This window comes from Rhyacophila brunnea, unplaced genomic scaffold (genome assembly GCF_057557595.1).
Source record: "Rhyacophila brunnea isolate RB1 unplaced genomic scaffold, BYU_Rbru_1.0 scaffold_10, whole genome shotgun sequence".
In the NCBI taxonomy this organism is placed as follows: domain Eukaryota; kingdom Metazoa; phylum Arthropoda; class Insecta; order Trichoptera; family Rhyacophilidae; genus Rhyacophila; species Rhyacophila brunnea.
In genome coordinates this window covers 11,268,833-11,285,257 of record NW_028232752.1, presented here as the reverse complement: position 1 = coordinate 11,285,257, position 16,425 = coordinate 11,268,833, and the positions used below count along the sequence as shown (strand labels likewise).

Below are 16,425 nucleotides of genomic sequence, written 5' to 3'. Positions count from 1 at the left end.
TAACTCTGAATACCTAAATTATCGACTTACCTACTTTTGGCAGCAATCTTACGATATTTTGGTTGTTGGTGTGATAATTTCATTAGCAATGGATGCTTCTTAATATAATTTAATTTTCGAATAGATATTCAAACTATTCTTTATGGCATGATGCCCTACACCACAGAATGAGTGCAGTTCCACCGTATTGTTTCTGGTATCAGACGGCACAGTAAAGATCACTATGATCATGGCAGATCTACGATAGTGGATGACACAATAAGAAGAATATGATTAAAAAAAATAATAAAAAGGAATCTCTTACTATATGTTTCTTTATTTGTAATGTGTAAAAAGAATATTCATGTCGATGCTTCAAGCATCAAAAAATATAGTAACAGTACGTGTGGTTGACATTAGGAATAGTCTTATTATTATAGTCGTAAAATGATCACAAATAATACCTCTTAAAAATATATTAAAAAAACATATCTATACACGTAAAACTTTGGCACATTTTAATATTACGAAACATACTCCATAAACTTTTTATCTTCCACAGTTATCATTCTTAAATAATTATCGAGCCACTTCTCAATGACGGGCAGATTATCATCACTCCACTTTGTTTCTTCTCGTATGTTCTTGAGAGACTTCTCTATGATGTGTTCGGCGCTGCCGAATTCGCCTTGTCGTTCTACGTACAGCTTGGTCACCATATCAAGACCTTCTTGTGTTGTAAACACACTGGTCGATGAGGAAATCAAACTGTCCCAGAGATTCGTCTTGTTTTCAAATCTGTAAGAACAAAATAAAAGAAGAAATGGTAAGTGTAAATATTTAAAGAATTCTATAAGAAGTAGAAATAACAATAATTTATATACACACATGTCATGAATTTATAGGTAAAATTCACTAAGTAGGTACCATACGACATCACTGTTCAGGTAAAAGTCACTATCGGCAAAAATGAGAGTTTCACAAATCAAAGTGAAAATTAATTTTTTACACACCTTTAAACATGCCTATCTATCTGCTGATAGTGATATTTGCCTGAATAGTGACAATACTGATGTATTATTTAATATCACAGTTCAGACAAAAATCAATATATTATCTGCAGATATTGACTTTTGCCTGATTGGTTTAAATATACTAGTAAATTCAGAAATTGATCCTGACCTATCAGTGAACAAACATAAACTTCACTTATAAACTTTCAAAGAAAAAAAACCTACACTTTACTATCAAAACTATGTTTCCGTATGTAGTAACTTTTGCCAGAATGACAATAAAATTATGAAGTCCAGACCAAGAATATTGTGAGCAATGTTTTCGATCCACAACAGAATACAAAAATCCACGGTGAATTGTAACAGAACGTATTAAATATTTGTAAATGTACATAAATATACTGATTAAAACATTCATCAACATTTTTTATAGAAGTAACTTTCAAACAGTTTATATTCAATGTTTATTTGTTCATGAACCGATGCATCTCTTAGTCTGGACTAAAATCCAACAAATTTTGCACTTTTATATGAAAGCGTGAACTTCGGCATGATATAAGGATAATTTTTAAGATATTGAGCTATTAGATATTGGGATATTTAGCTAGAAGTCTTTAAATTTCAAAATATCGGATAAAAATTCAATTTTCTATAATTACTATCGAATTCTATTGATAGTATTTCACAAGTTTGCCATCTAATGATATTTCATGGGTTTCTAATTGCAAAACATCAAGTTTAACTTTCAATTATTATTGAGCACTATAAAATACATATTTAAAATGAAAAACAATCAATTCAGACGGTAAAAAGTATATGGTACAGTTACCCAAGTATATTTTCACCTTATTTTAATAGTATCCCAGTTCTCCTGCAGGAAATCAAACAGAGTCGTGTATCCCCGAGATCCGCCAGTCAACATGATAAATATCAAATAGATATCATTGTCAGTGAAGTTGCGGTTCTCTTCCAGGATACTGATGTTGAGAAGCTTCTGGATCTTAAATGCGGTAATCGGACAGCCGGCAAGGGTCTTCAACAGGTATGTCCGTTCGCTGGCCTTCCTTGTCTTCGGGAAGTTGATGATCCTTTGAAGGCCAAAGTCCCACTCCTCTTGTGAGCCCCATTTAAAAACTGGACAGATGTATTGATTCGGAACACTGAAGGAATTGAAAAGTACATTCAATTATCTATCTCCAAGAAATTATGATAAATGATAATCTTATTTTATCGAATGTAGATAATAGTAGATTTTTTTTTTAATTTATTTTTTATACCAATTTCTTATTTTTTTATTAACTACGAGGGTGGGTCAATAATTCCTTAGAAAAAAGCATTAAAACAGTTTTTATTTTTGTATTTTTTTTTTATTTCTCAACATAATCTCCTTGGAGCTCAATACACTTGGTTAGACGTTTCTCAATTTTTTTTAAACCGTTAGAAAAATAAGTTTTCGGAAGGTCCTCAAAATAAGCATTTGTCCGATCGATGACTTCTTCATTTGAAAAAAAACGTTGTCCACTTAGCCATTTTTTTAAGTTTGGGAAAAGGAAAAAGTCAGGCTAAGTCTGGCGAATACAATTCGAACTTCAATTCTTCAATTTTAGCCATTGATCGTAAACATGTGTGAACACGGGCATTGTCCTGATGAAAGAGGATTTTTTTCCTGTTTAAATGAGGCCGTTTTTCTTCAATTTTGTTTTTTAGCTGATCCAATAAAGATGCATAATAATCTCCTGTTATTGTTTTTCCTTTTTCCAAATAGTCAACGAAAATAATTCCACGTGCATCCCAAAATACAGTAGCCATAACCTTACCAGCTGATTTTACGGTTTTCGCCTTCTTTGGACATGGTTCATCCTTTGTTGATGTACGACCACGTTTAAATTCATTTAACCAGTTATAAATAGTTGCAAGTGAAGGAGCAGATATGCCGTGAACTAAATCCAACTCATTTTTTATTTCCTTTGCTGTTGACCCTTTTATATTAAAATGTTTAATAACAGCTCTAAACTCAATTTTCTCCATTTTCCATTTTTCCATTTTCCACAAGCATTTTTTTTTTTTAATGTACAAGAAACACACAACAACCCGACCAATCTGATTGAAACTTCGCAGCATACTGAATCGGTAGTGCCGCTGCATGAAAACAAGCCGCTTACAGTACTAGTTGCGCCACCTGTCGGCTTTTCTAAGGACTTATTGACCCACCCTCGTATTATATTTCTCAGCAAATTTTATTATCTTAAATTGCATGCCACTTAATTTTATCCATAGATATCAGTAGTCAGTATTATGCTAAAAATTATTGCTAACCAATGTTATTAGTCTAAAAATCTCTTTTAATTTAGAAGGATTGCTAGATCAGAGAAATAGATTATGTAAATAAAAATATATTAAATATGTGAAAATTCCTACGGGTTTCCATCATCAGGGTTCTCAGCATCCATCCACTTCTTGAAGGCGTGCTGTGCCTCTTCAATGCATGGTCTGTAGCCTGCTCTGCACAGGAACGTCTTGGATAGACTTCTCAGGTTCACCTTCCAGCTCTCATCGTCTTCACTGACTGCTCCCAACTCTTCATAAAGTGGGGTTAGAAGCATTCGAACGTAGGTCTGAAATATATGCAAATGTAAACAATAGTTATTATTTAAACAATATTAGATAAGTTTCTTCAAGATATTTATATAAATATCTTTGGATAAAAACATACCATAGTCTGAAAATACCTTCATTGACCGAATTATAAATTTTACAAAAAGCTTCGAGGTGATTCTTCACAGATGGCATTCTCAACTAAATTTTAATAAAAAAGAAGGTTGATACTATTTTATTTCAGGCCTTTATTTAACGACATTTATTTGCTTCATGACTTTTCTCTCCTTATGATTAATTTAGCATTATATTCCACTATTTTTTTAGACTTACAACCCTTTTCCTATGACACACCAAATGTTGTTGCAAATAATAACTACATTTCCATTTTAGCAATAAGTCTAAATTTTGTAATCCGTCTTGGAGCGAGCATATTGCGTATCAAAATAATACCAACCTCAAATTTCTTGTGAACATCTGATGAATCAATATGGCGGCCGATGTGGTCAATCATTGTGAAGACGGGATCCCATACGAGGTGTCCCCTTTCATCTCTCAGGAACAGAGTCATGTTAAGCGCAGTCGCAAAGCTCAAGTCTCCAGCATACGCCAGATTCCAGGCGTCATGAAGAAGTTTAGCTCTCGTATTGACAGGAATGTTTTCACGACCCGGCGACATCAAGTATTTGGCCAGCATGTTCCAGTTTGCGATATCGTAGTTGACTGGGAATGGACCTAGTAAGATGCGAATATATATATGTCAATTTACAATTTACAAATTTACAAATATCTCTGCCATAGATTAAGTCACATAAACAGATGTAGTACTTATATACAAAAATACTACACAGTATTTTTCAAGAGAATTTCAACCAAAGATATTTGGCATTGTCTGCAATAATAATATCTGACGGCGTTGCTACAGTTATGAATCATTCGCATGACATTGTCAAAATGATATGAATGATCATGCACCGGCAAAGTGAATCAAATTTGGTGGACCAGAAAGAAAATGTAGTGCGAAGAGACCACGACATTGGCGACTGTGGCGACTAACGAGTGCAAGTAGTCATCAGCTTGAGAAGGAAAGCATGAGATCGAACTCCACCCCGGGCTACAAAAGCATGTGTCATAAGTTAATAGATTGTGGTGTTTGTACGCACATCATATCACAGCCCGTGGTGGAGTAGGGGCTCATGGATTCAAAGCTAACATTTAGCAAAATTCACTTTTCAATATATCGCACCATGAGTGTAAAACCAAGGCATCTGCAAAAGACATATTTTGGATATATTAGGGTTTGAAGTCTTCGTTTTGTTAGGAGAAATAGAGTTTCTAAAAAAAAACCTAATATTTGGTTTATATCTACATTATATTGCATGTTCTTTGAGTTACTTCACTTCTACATTATCAAGTTCACAATTTTTGCAGTTGTTTTGCATTTAATATCGAAATTTAAAAATTTGCAGATGCCTTGGTCTTACACTCATGGTGCGATATATTTGATCTACAGCAGTGTTCCGCAACCTTTTCGGTAACTTGGACCCCTTCCAATGTGTATGAAGTTTGACGGATCCATTCCCTATGATAAAAATGGGTTATTAAGGGTGATGCTTCTACCTACTAGAGGCACCTAGCAGAAAAATACTAAGCTTGCAATTTGAGACATTTTTTTGATAATTTACAATTTCAACTGTAGTAATTAATAAATATGTATCTGAAAACATTAAAAAATATATTTTATGTTTTAAGTCAAAAATTGTAAAAAAATGTGTATTTGTCACAGGACCGCATCTTATTATTACATTATATTGTATGATTATATTTATTATTAAAATTTAGTTTATTAAGTAATTAATTTTTCCTCGTTAAGATTTTTAACTAATTCATAGGTTTAATATTTTTTATATTTATTTTAAAAAACATCGATTTTTATAAAAATATAAATGTTTATAACTTCTTTTTTATATAATCTTTTTTATTTATATAGAATCTTATTTAGGTATGGTCCCAATATTTAAGCTCGATCACACTACACATCTTGGTTACATAGCTCCGGTAGTTAGGATCTGTACAACTATTAAGCACATGAGAAAATAATAAAACTCCAAAGGGCGAATAGTAATTAAATTACCTATTTCCTCGGGATTTACAATGATAAACTGATCGTTGGCCGGCATGTCGGTAATTTCCAGCTCCCTAACGTTCCTCATCCACTTATTGGGCAAAGTGTTGGAGAAATTGAGGTTTCCTTCTTTGACAATCACTAGGGGAATCCACCAAAGCAGCTTCTCTTGTCCGGGGACATCATGAGGACGTTCGCGGAGATACACCCTCTGAAAACGATAAAAAGTATTTAAATGATTTGCTAAATGTGACACTGTGTGATTCGGGATAGAATTGGTAAATATGTATGGGTTTATGATACTAAGAGATCAGGATAGGTAAGGTAACTGCGTCATATTTAAACATGGCTGAACTGGACAACAAAATAACAAATACTCATTGAAGAGTGAAATTTTAAAGATCTGAGCCCATTTGCGAAAGTCTAAGGCCGCATTTAGACCAAGCGAGTGAATGTTTATTCTTCCCCCACTCCAGCATAATTGAAAACACATTGAAAAACAATATGTGTATTTGTCAGACCCAGGATTCGAACCTGGGACAAACGAGATTATAATCCGATACGTTAGCTGCTCGGCCATCGTGTAACTATACATATATATCGTGGGCCAATACAGTAAAACCCCGATTCTACGGTTTTCAAGGGGTAAATGCGGGATTCATTTTTCTCCTGGATTTTTTTCGACGTCTTGAATTATTTTCAGTTTCTCAGCTAGTATTCTAGTTTACTTCATGGGGGGCATTTTAGTTGCAACTTATAAAAATTCGTGATACGAGATGCGAGGCAAGCCTGAACGCCGACCATCCTGTGTAAACAAAGCGACGTGACTGAAAGGTCTGTATGTATCATAAACAATTCTACGAAAGCGAAATGAAAATATTCAACAAGAACGGTCAATCGGGATAATATTTGTGACGGGACCATAATATTTAGACGATAGATCGAGGAAAACGATAAATCGGGGAACGGTTAATACTGGATTATTTAACATTGTTCTTATGGGTGTTTGGCGGGACTTTCAAAAATGGACGATCCGTGTGGGAAAACGATTTAAGCGAGAACGGTAGATCGGGATTCCACTGTACACAAATAAACCACAAATATTATTATGTATCATCACTGTCATTCTTTATAGTAATTAATTTTGAAATTTAAATTAAAACACTGAAATGTCAAAGAATGTCTAGCTGTCATTGCAGCGACTCTATCATCGACCTTATTTATAAGCCCGGTAGGCTCATTTTGTTTTTTTTCTTCTTCGCAGTAGGTTATAACACAACTTATAATCCTCCTGCTACCACTTTTCAACACTGTTTGCATTATTATTTTATACGAACATGCAACATCCCCAAATAGTGAACGTCAAATGATTGCACGGCGAGGGGAATGAAGAGGAAAGGAATAGGGAGGATTGGAGTTTTCGGAACGGCCACGCTTCACGATATACATTCTGCAGTCTAAGGTTATATTAATATAATAACTATCTACCTGTTTAGCAAGTGCAGTTTTGGATTTATAATTCCTGTCAAAATTGATGACAGGTAGACGATCTTTTGTAATCCACGATGACGCAATATCTGTAACGCACATATCTTTCGAGATTGAGTTTTCTTCAAGAGCAATGTTGTTCAGCGCTTTCCAAATGTCATCACCGGTGAATGTCTCATATTTCCTGAAACATAAAAATTAAAATCAAAATTCCATGAAATAGGAATGTTATCTATTTTTCCTCAGACCAAATTTAATATTAAATTAGACTCTAGTTAAAGTTATAAAAATACAGATGTATTTGTGTAAGTAGGAATGGGTCCATCTATGCCAGTTGTAGTCAATTGACATGAGTACAAGTTGATTTAAGGCAATACACTTACTAGCCGAAAATTAATTCAAAATCAACCGGCGCCCAAAACATGTATGAGTACGATACAACAACAGTCGCGAATGAAGGGTGGAAGTGCATACCGCCAAACTTGTAAAAGGTAACAAGCACCATCTGTAATGTGTATTCATAATTCAACGAAAACAAATAAGTATGACTGAAAAAGTGTCCAGTATTTTTATCCGATGTCCACAGCATACCTAAACTATTATGGTAGGGCTTAAGAAGGTTTAATTTAATTTTAAAAACTGTCCAACACCATCTACAATATTTTGTATTATTAGTTCAATATAAACAAAAAAGGATGTCTGACAAAGTTTAGTGTGCACTATTTATGTTGAATCTCCACAGCCTACCTCCACCCTTCGTTACTGCAATATAGTATAATCCTTAAGTACTGAATTTAAAGTAAGCAATGTTTTTTTCATTATTTTTGAACCGGAACAAATATTCATTAGAATGCTTTCTTTTTCGAGTGTAAGCATAGAGTTTTTAAGCCATGTTTTGTAAATGGTCTATTCCAATTCAAATCAAATGCATGAAAAATGGTTGAAGCAAATTGACGTTCGGTGTCCCTACTGCTACCGAAAATGGGCGGAGCTTTGTGACTAAATACCCTATAGTAAATAGTTCCTGAATATTACAATAATACAATCCAATCAAAAAATAGTATAACTATATAAATATCAATAGTTATAATATTATTATGGTATATTTATTAGGTAAAAAAAGATGACTTTAGTGCTTTGATAATTCACTGTAACTTTTTAATATTTTGTTCACGATGGGCTATAAAATAACCTCTGACGATTGTGTATATAAACAAATTTAATATCGGATTTAGTCGGATATCTTACTTTTCGCTGATGAACTTCTGCAGTCCTTTCATGAAGGTCTTTTCTCCAAGAGTATAGTTCAACATCCTGAACAGCAGCTCAATCTTGCTGCAAGTTGTTTCCTGCTTCATGCCTGTAATTCTGGAATGAGGATACCTTTTGCTGAACTCGTAGTAGAGTGAGTACAAAATTGTCATTGGCCATTTGCCGTCCATTTCAGAACCGTTGTCAATCTAAAACACAATGGATAAGATTAATTATCTGGAATATAAGAAATAATCATGGTGATATGAGAGACTAGTGAGCTATGAAGAGAATGTTTTAGATGAATATTAAGGGGGGACGTGCGCCGCGCAGGTCATTCCTTAAACGTTGTAGATAATCTATTTATATAATTTTGAAGCCTTATTATCCTTTATATTTATTTTAAACATTTGATGACTGCATAAAGTATTTTTATTACATAAAATAGTATTCTTTTAAACCTCTCACTCTAATTTTTTAGAATATAGTCATATTTCAGTACATGAATGTGCAGCGGTGTTAAGATTTTTTACATTTATTAATTTTTAAACGCATTTATAAAACCATTAGTAAAATTTATGTTGACATTATTATAGTGAAATATTTACGATAAAAAATTATATTCATATTTTCTGTGATCCCAAATTTGACAGGAATTAGGCATTTTATTATTCAAAAAATGGGCAAGATTAACACATTTGAAGATAATTCTAAAGACACTGATTATAATGGTCTTTGGCCATTCAAGTATGATAAACATCCGACGAATGATGATTGTTTTATAATAATTATTAAACTAAGAATAAGGTAGTATTTTTTTGAACGCTATTTCTTTTGGCATTTCCCAGTGGTTAAGCTACAACATACGGCCGTAGCCATAAATTGACAAACTATAACTGAAGTAAGGAGTAAAATCATGTTAACGTGCGTGTTTGAACATGTACCTAACCGAAAAAAAATCTTTTTTTTTAAACGGTCGGCCGTTAAAGCAGGACCCTTTATAGGACAGTAATGTGACTATGGTTTGAATCAATCTAAAACATCCGGAGACATGGCGAATTTACTGGAGGCATCTTAGGACAAAATACGAAAGTTTGTTGTAATTAAGACAATACTGTATTTTCAATTTTAAAAAACTGTGTAAGGTATATGACCTTCATCTTATTATAGTATTATTTTTTTTTTTTAACAGTTACATATTTAGATAGATATAGATTCCTGAATAATTCTTAGTTTTTATGTATTTTTGTTTTTTTCAATACTGGTTCTTACCTTGATGGCGGTGGCTGCTGATAAATAGCCTACCAGGGCTTTGTTAATGTGCGCATCACTCCACCATGCTGGAGTTACGAGACCTCCTAACCATTGATAAGTCAATTCCTGGGATAGTTGGTAATATCCGCGAGCTGCCAGTTCACTTTCTCTATAAACAAGGAATGATTATTATTTATGTGTTGTAATGAAATTGTCAAGAAAAAACAGGCATAGTAATATTAAAGACAATTTATTATTATTCCTGATAGTATGACTAGACAACCGTTTCAATTAATAAACCATTCAAAAGTTATCTGATGAAGGAATATAAGTTCTGGTTGTGAATGGACAACCATCCATTGATGCCATCTGATAAGATAAAAAAAATGCCAGCATCAAAACTTGTGGAATGCAAAAATTTTCAGGTTCTAAAGAAAATTCTGGAGTCAATAATGGAGAATTCTTTTAAGAAATGCTGCATCACTTTGATACCAGATAAAGGTCTTCCACAGGAGACCACCTCAAAGGGCGGACCGAACCATCAACTTTCACAAAACACCATAGCCTACGTCCACTCTTCGCAGCTCTCGTGACTCTCAAGTAGTGGAGCCTACCTCCACTGAAATTTCATAACTTTAAATTCGTCTGCGCCTCCGTCAAACAGACTTGACACAAAGAGACACGAAACAAAGAAATCCATCGGAAAAACAGAGAGGTTCGCGACCGAGACCAACGACGCCGCGGATCCCAGACTTTTGATGCGCGCGGAATGTGTCTTCTGGCCTCGGACGTCCTACAGCCAACATCTCTCTCGCGTACCACAGTACAAAGCTCCATACCGCTACGTCCGCGATTTTTGATGATTCGCGCATCACCCTCGAGCCAGCGGCGTACCTACAATCTGGCCAAGCCATACACCTACTACCGTGGCCACCAGCATCATTGACTTCCTTAATTGCTTGACTTAGAACTTATAATAAACCAGCATCAACAGCCTACACCGTGCGTTTCTATCCCCCACACCCGCTTTTTGGCCATGACATTATCACGGTCTGCCATCTCCGCCTAAGCGCGAAGAAGGCCGGTGATAAATTACACCCTCGGTGGCACAGAAGATGATATTTTATTGGAAAAAGCAGAAATTAATGACAAAATCTGATTTAGAATAATCAGTAACTGATTTTTAAGGTACCTAAATAGTACATGATGACATCCATCCTGAGAGAAATAAGTCTGTGAAGAATGCGTAAACAATTTGTGTCAGTCATTGTTTAGTCTATGTAGGGATATCGCATTCTACATTCAACAAAATCTCATGAGTGTCAAAATGTATCTTTCTCCCATGATTTCACCAAATTGATTCTTTCATATCTAAACTTTGTTATAATTAATGTCAACTTTTCCTCATGTCTTTCAGTGTAAATTGCAAAGATCAGTAAAAATATAGTTAAACTAATACAAAATTAACGTATATTATGTCCTTAGAAATACAGGAACCCCCAAGAGTTATATCGTGGGAAATACGTTTTAAACACGGTCATGATAAGTGAAATTTAGTGATCATCAGACGATTTGAAATACAAAACAATTTCAAATATTATGAAAACACTTTCTTAATAAACTAAACTAAATTAATAACAAAACAAACAATATTATATAAAATAAAAGTAATAATTTATAACTTTGCAATAAACTGAAAAAACCTGTTGCAAAAAAGAATTTACATAGTCTACCCTGCTTTATTTTATATGTCTGTACCTATTCAATAGGTACAGACATATAAAATTTATCGATAACTGTCAAATAATCTGATTCCACTCATTATGACAATTTCTGTCACATGCACATGTAGAATTAAAAAAATAGAATTCACACTCGCTGGAGTCAAAATGAACTTGTTCATAATGTTCATAATGATACCTGTAGTTTAAAATAATGAATACATACTTGAACACAATCAGACCCCAGTTGTCAGCAGGTTTCACTCCTTGGTAGTTAGGTAAAGCAACTAAATCAAGCTTCTTCAGTGGCAGAGATAGTTTCCAGAACTCGGTAATTTCTTTAAATGTCTTTTCTACTTTATCAATGACTCCTTCCAAAGCTGGTGCAAAGTCAGGGCGGCACCAGATAGTGATCTCTGCAAATGATAACATACGCTTACTATTAAATTTGACATTTAAAACACAATATTATAATATTATGTAATGGGATATGGGCATTTTCGCCAAAGTTTGTACATGTTTGAAATTTGGGTAATATTATTTTTTCACTCAAATTAACCATTTTTATATAGCTAGCAGATTCCTTGTTCTATTGCTGAATTGGTGATAGCAATTTTTCAGCAAAATATTGATTAATACAATATTTATATCATTTTTATTATGAAATTGGGCATAATAAGTTTCCGTTCCGTGACTACGAAACTAAGCTTTTAAAACATGAATGAGACACTTTTTATCACTTAAAAGAGCTCTATTAGATTAAAAAAACCATACACTTCAAAATAAAACTACAAATAGTCAAAAAATATTATTGAATTTTAATTCTTGGGCACATTTCGTTCCCATCCGTTACCCTATGTCTATAATGGCAGAGCATTTTTCCTTTAGTATTTGAAAAAACCAATCAATGTTCGTTCTGCTATTTTTTTAAAGACAATAATCACTTTTACTAAATTTTATTGGAAAAATAAATAAGTTTCGTTATTTAATAATCAAATGAAAAATAGTTAACGTTCAACTTTTTTGGGGACATTTTCGGAATGGAACGAAATGGTAACGGAGTGTAATTTGTAAAGCTAAAGTTACATGTTACCATAAAAACAAATTTTTGTTTTATGAAATTTATTTGAATTTTTTGATAGACAGATATATATTCAACGTGCGTCAAAATAACAAAACAAATCAAACTTAATCACTAAAATAGACATATTTTATAATAAATTTCACAATACTTGTAAAATAAGGTAGGTAATAATTTTGACACACTATACATTACCATAACTTTTATTTGGCATTTATATTATTTGTAACTCAGATAAAAAATATTTTTAAGCAAATTAACAATATATGAAAAAAAAAATCAGCAAGGGATTCAGTGGGTCTATTCTATGCTTATCGACCGCTAAAGTGATAAAGTGATAAATATTATCAAACTTAGGGTAGGTTTGTATCAACATATTACACTTATTGTAACAATTACACGAAGTTGGTTTTTATTGTTGCAATAAGTGCTATATTTTAACAGCACCTATCTTGCTGCTGTTAAAATATCGCACTTATTGCAACAATAAAAACCAGCTTCGTGTAATTGTTACAATAAGTGCTAATATTTTGATACAAACCTACCCTAAGTTTGATACTATTTATCAATTTAGTGTTCGATAAGTTTAGTATAGAATAGACCCACAGACGCGAGTTCCTAGCGCGGCACGGAGTATATAACTTTTACGAAAATAATTACAGTCGAACTCGGTTATTACGATCTCGGACATAGCGAGATCTCGGATGTAATAACGAAACATTTGTTGACATTTGGTTTATGATTATCGCCATACATTTAATTTTTTCACTGTTATAACGAGCAACTTATCGGATATACCGAGCTAAAATACTGTTAATGTGTCGATCGTTTTAAAACATTTCGACCCTAAGCAATAAAATCCGATTGGACAGGATGCCGCCGGGGTCGGATTACGTTTATGACACTAGTAAAGTGTCTAAGTACCTACCTTATTGGTGTTTCGCCGACAATAATAAAAAAGTATCCACGCATATGGTTGAAAAATCCAAGGTTTGTGAAGTCCGTAGGTACCTACCAGCGTTAATTACAGTAAACAACTTCTTTTGTAGTTTATGAATGCCATGCTCGTTTCGGGGATTTTTACGATGGTTTCCAATTTTTTTATTTTCGACTTTTTGTGTAATGTGACATGCTCATTTAAAAATACCTATTCTCTGATATAACGAGTAACGCTTATAACAAGCAAATTCAGTCGGTCCCATCTTCCTCGTAATAACCAAGTTCGACTGTATGTTGTCTTGAAATTTAATTGTATTCATCAACATAAAATGTAGCTATACAGGTTGATTGTAATCAAGACGTACTTTTCTGACATTTCGTGAATACCTACAGTTCTAGGTATTAAATCTAATCGAGTACACATTTCTGTTAAACGTGACAAAAAAATACTTTTTCATACATTTTTATAAATTTCAATGCCTAAAATGTATGGAGAAGTTTTAAAATTTTGGTGGCGTATAACAGAAAGAGTATGACAGAGCCATTGCCTGTCTCGCAATTATTTCAGTCTGGTGTTTTTTCTTTTCCTTCTGTTGTTTTTTTTTATCTCCATACTTTTATGTGCGCCATTTTTGGGTATTCAGACATATCACATACTTTTTTAATCTTTATTATATTATTATATTATAGTCAGGTTATTTTCTATATTTTTTAATGAAAATATTTTTGTTTTTCATACGAACAGATAAAATAAAACTTTTTATAATCTATGAAGAACTAAACACACACTGTAAACCCAACTTTATGCATGCCATTTCGTTACTTTTACATTCCACATATACGTTACCACCAATATAGTTTCGGAATGGAAGTAACGGATTCTGTTTCAGAAGTGTTTGAAGCCAAAATTTAGCTTAGTTTTATTGTTAAACCTGCGATATGTTTTAGTATATCTGTAGTATGAAAGATAAGCTCCATATGTATAGTATGTGAAATAGAAATATGTGATTTCTTACCTTATAAATCGTGGTAACAGTAGTGGAACTTCTTAAATGACCAACCCAGAAAGCAACCTGTTCCGATAGCGATACCGACACACACCAACAATTTAAATTGTACATGGCGATCAGTGTTATACAAAAATGTTGCTACATTAAAAAAAAACATATTTATTGTGAAAATTTTTCGCCTTCATGCTAAAATCGTGGTAACGGAATGTGGAGTTCCACTTTTTCAAATATCCTGGGACACACTTTAAACGTGATTTTTTTCAATATTGGTACAAATTTACGAAAAAACTATATATTTTCCAAAAATATATAATGTAAGCTGTTGAAAACACTACGAAATTAATTTTACACACTCAAAATTAATGACGAAATCAGACTTTGTTTATTTGAATTTAGGGGTGGGACATGGTAAAAACACACTACCTTTCGATCTAAATAATCAATTAAAAATATATACAGGTCAGATAGTTGTATTTAACTGACTGAATAGAGTAAATTAATAAATTTGCATGTTAAAAATACATAACTTTCCAATATTTTATAATATAATAACTATGAAAAAATCAATCAAAGTCATGGGACATGCCAAAAACGCAATGTACAAACTTTGGCGAAAATGCCCATATACCTTTATTATTTCTAATCTGATTTGAACAGAAGAATACAGAAGATCTCGTAGAGATCTTGGCTAGGTCATTATTTGCACCATATAAAATGACAATGGACCTACAAAGAGAGTAATTTCGAGCAATCTAATAGAATGCAGAAAAAGAGGCAGGCCAATAAATCGCTAGTTAGATGGCGCAGTCAAAGGGTACAGCTGTGCGAAAAATAATTTCATCCTAAGTAAAAAATTAATTGTCTACTAACAAAAATATCTTATTCATTTATCAATGGCACATGGGAGCTTAAAGCCAGATTTACACACTCAGAAACATTAGTATATCAAACCTCAGTCATAGTCAAATATCTGAAGTTTAAGATCAATCTAAGTAGTTCATCATTCATTGAAATGATTCATTAGTAATGATCGTAAATTACCAATTAATATATCTTCGCACACTTCAATAGTTAAAATTTTGTTTATATTTAGACTAGGTACCTATATATTATATACATACCTCACAGGTGAAGGGTGAAGGTAGACTAGATATCCGACAAAAGTAATGCAGACTAAACTTTGTCAGTCTTTCATTGAGCTGAAACTACAAATTGCAGATGGTGCTGATTAATTTTTTTAATTCAACAAAACCCTGCCTAAACCAATTCATAATAGATATTAGATAAAAAATGTTCTTCTTTCTATCTATTATGATTTGGTTTAGGCAGGGTTACATAGAATTTAAAAAACTATTCAACACCATCTGCAGTTTGTTGTTTTAGTTCAATAAAAACAAACAAGTATGACTGACAATGTTTTATGTGCTCTATTTTTGTCAGATATCCCCAGCCTACCTCCACCTTTCACCGCTGAATATTATGGAGGCGGATTCGCAAAAGGTAAAAGATTATCTTAAAAATATAACATTATTTTAAGACTTCATATTCACTTTTGAACACATAATTGTTGATAGGAACTTATCTGAAATTATTGAGCCTTTGTAGTGTACTGAATTGGAAAGTAGCCGCTTTAGATAGGGACAGGTAGAGATAGTTATTGGAGGTAGATAGAATGATTGTACTATAATAAGTAACTTGAGGAATTATTACCAATAGTATGTCCGTAGATGGTAACCTTTCTCGTGTTCTTGACAGCCAAGCTGGAGATGACAATTCCCAGTGTGAATGTTGACATGGGAGGAGTGGTTTCAAAATGGTCCCATACCATTGCTTTATCTCCTTGCCTAAAAAGTGTGTAAACACATATACTTAATTAAATAATTTTACAAAATAAATCATTAATTATGTCTATGAAAGAACTCCCACTTCTTAATATTATATTCATTACTAATTAAAATATTAGAGCCAT

At 33.0% G+C, this 16,425-nt stretch overlaps 1 protein-coding gene across 2 annotated transcripts in view; it reads right to left on the bottom strand.

Moving 5' to 3' along the window:
• Positions 1 to 298: 298 nt before the first annotated feature.
• Positions 299 to 16,425, bottom strand: part of LOC147078888 (aminopeptidase N) — a 57,539-nt gene continuing 41,412 nt past the window's right edge. For both annotated transcript variants that reach the window (XM_085951131.1, XM_085951141.1), the window contains exons 6-15: positions 16,167 to 16,300; positions 11,653 to 11,842; positions 9,724 to 9,874; positions 8,449 to 8,660; positions 7,201 to 7,384; positions 5,722 to 5,923; positions 4,045 to 4,322; positions 3,411 to 3,607; positions 1,838 to 2,152; positions 299 to 777 (exon numbers count right to left, since the gene is read on the bottom strand). In XM_085951131.1, the coding sequence (XP_085807257.1) occupies positions 504 to 777; positions 1,838 to 2,152; positions 3,411 to 3,607; positions 4,045 to 4,322; positions 5,722 to 5,923; positions 7,201 to 7,384; positions 8,449 to 8,660; positions 9,724 to 9,874; positions 11,653 to 11,842; positions 16,167 to 16,300 (2,137 nt within the window). In that variant the 3' untranslated portion in view covers positions 299 to 503. The remainder of the gene's footprint in view (positions 778 to 1,837; positions 2,153 to 3,410; positions 3,608 to 4,044; positions 4,323 to 5,721; positions 5,924 to 7,200; positions 7,385 to 8,448; positions 8,661 to 9,723; positions 9,875 to 11,652; positions 11,843 to 16,166; positions 16,301 to 16,425) is intronic.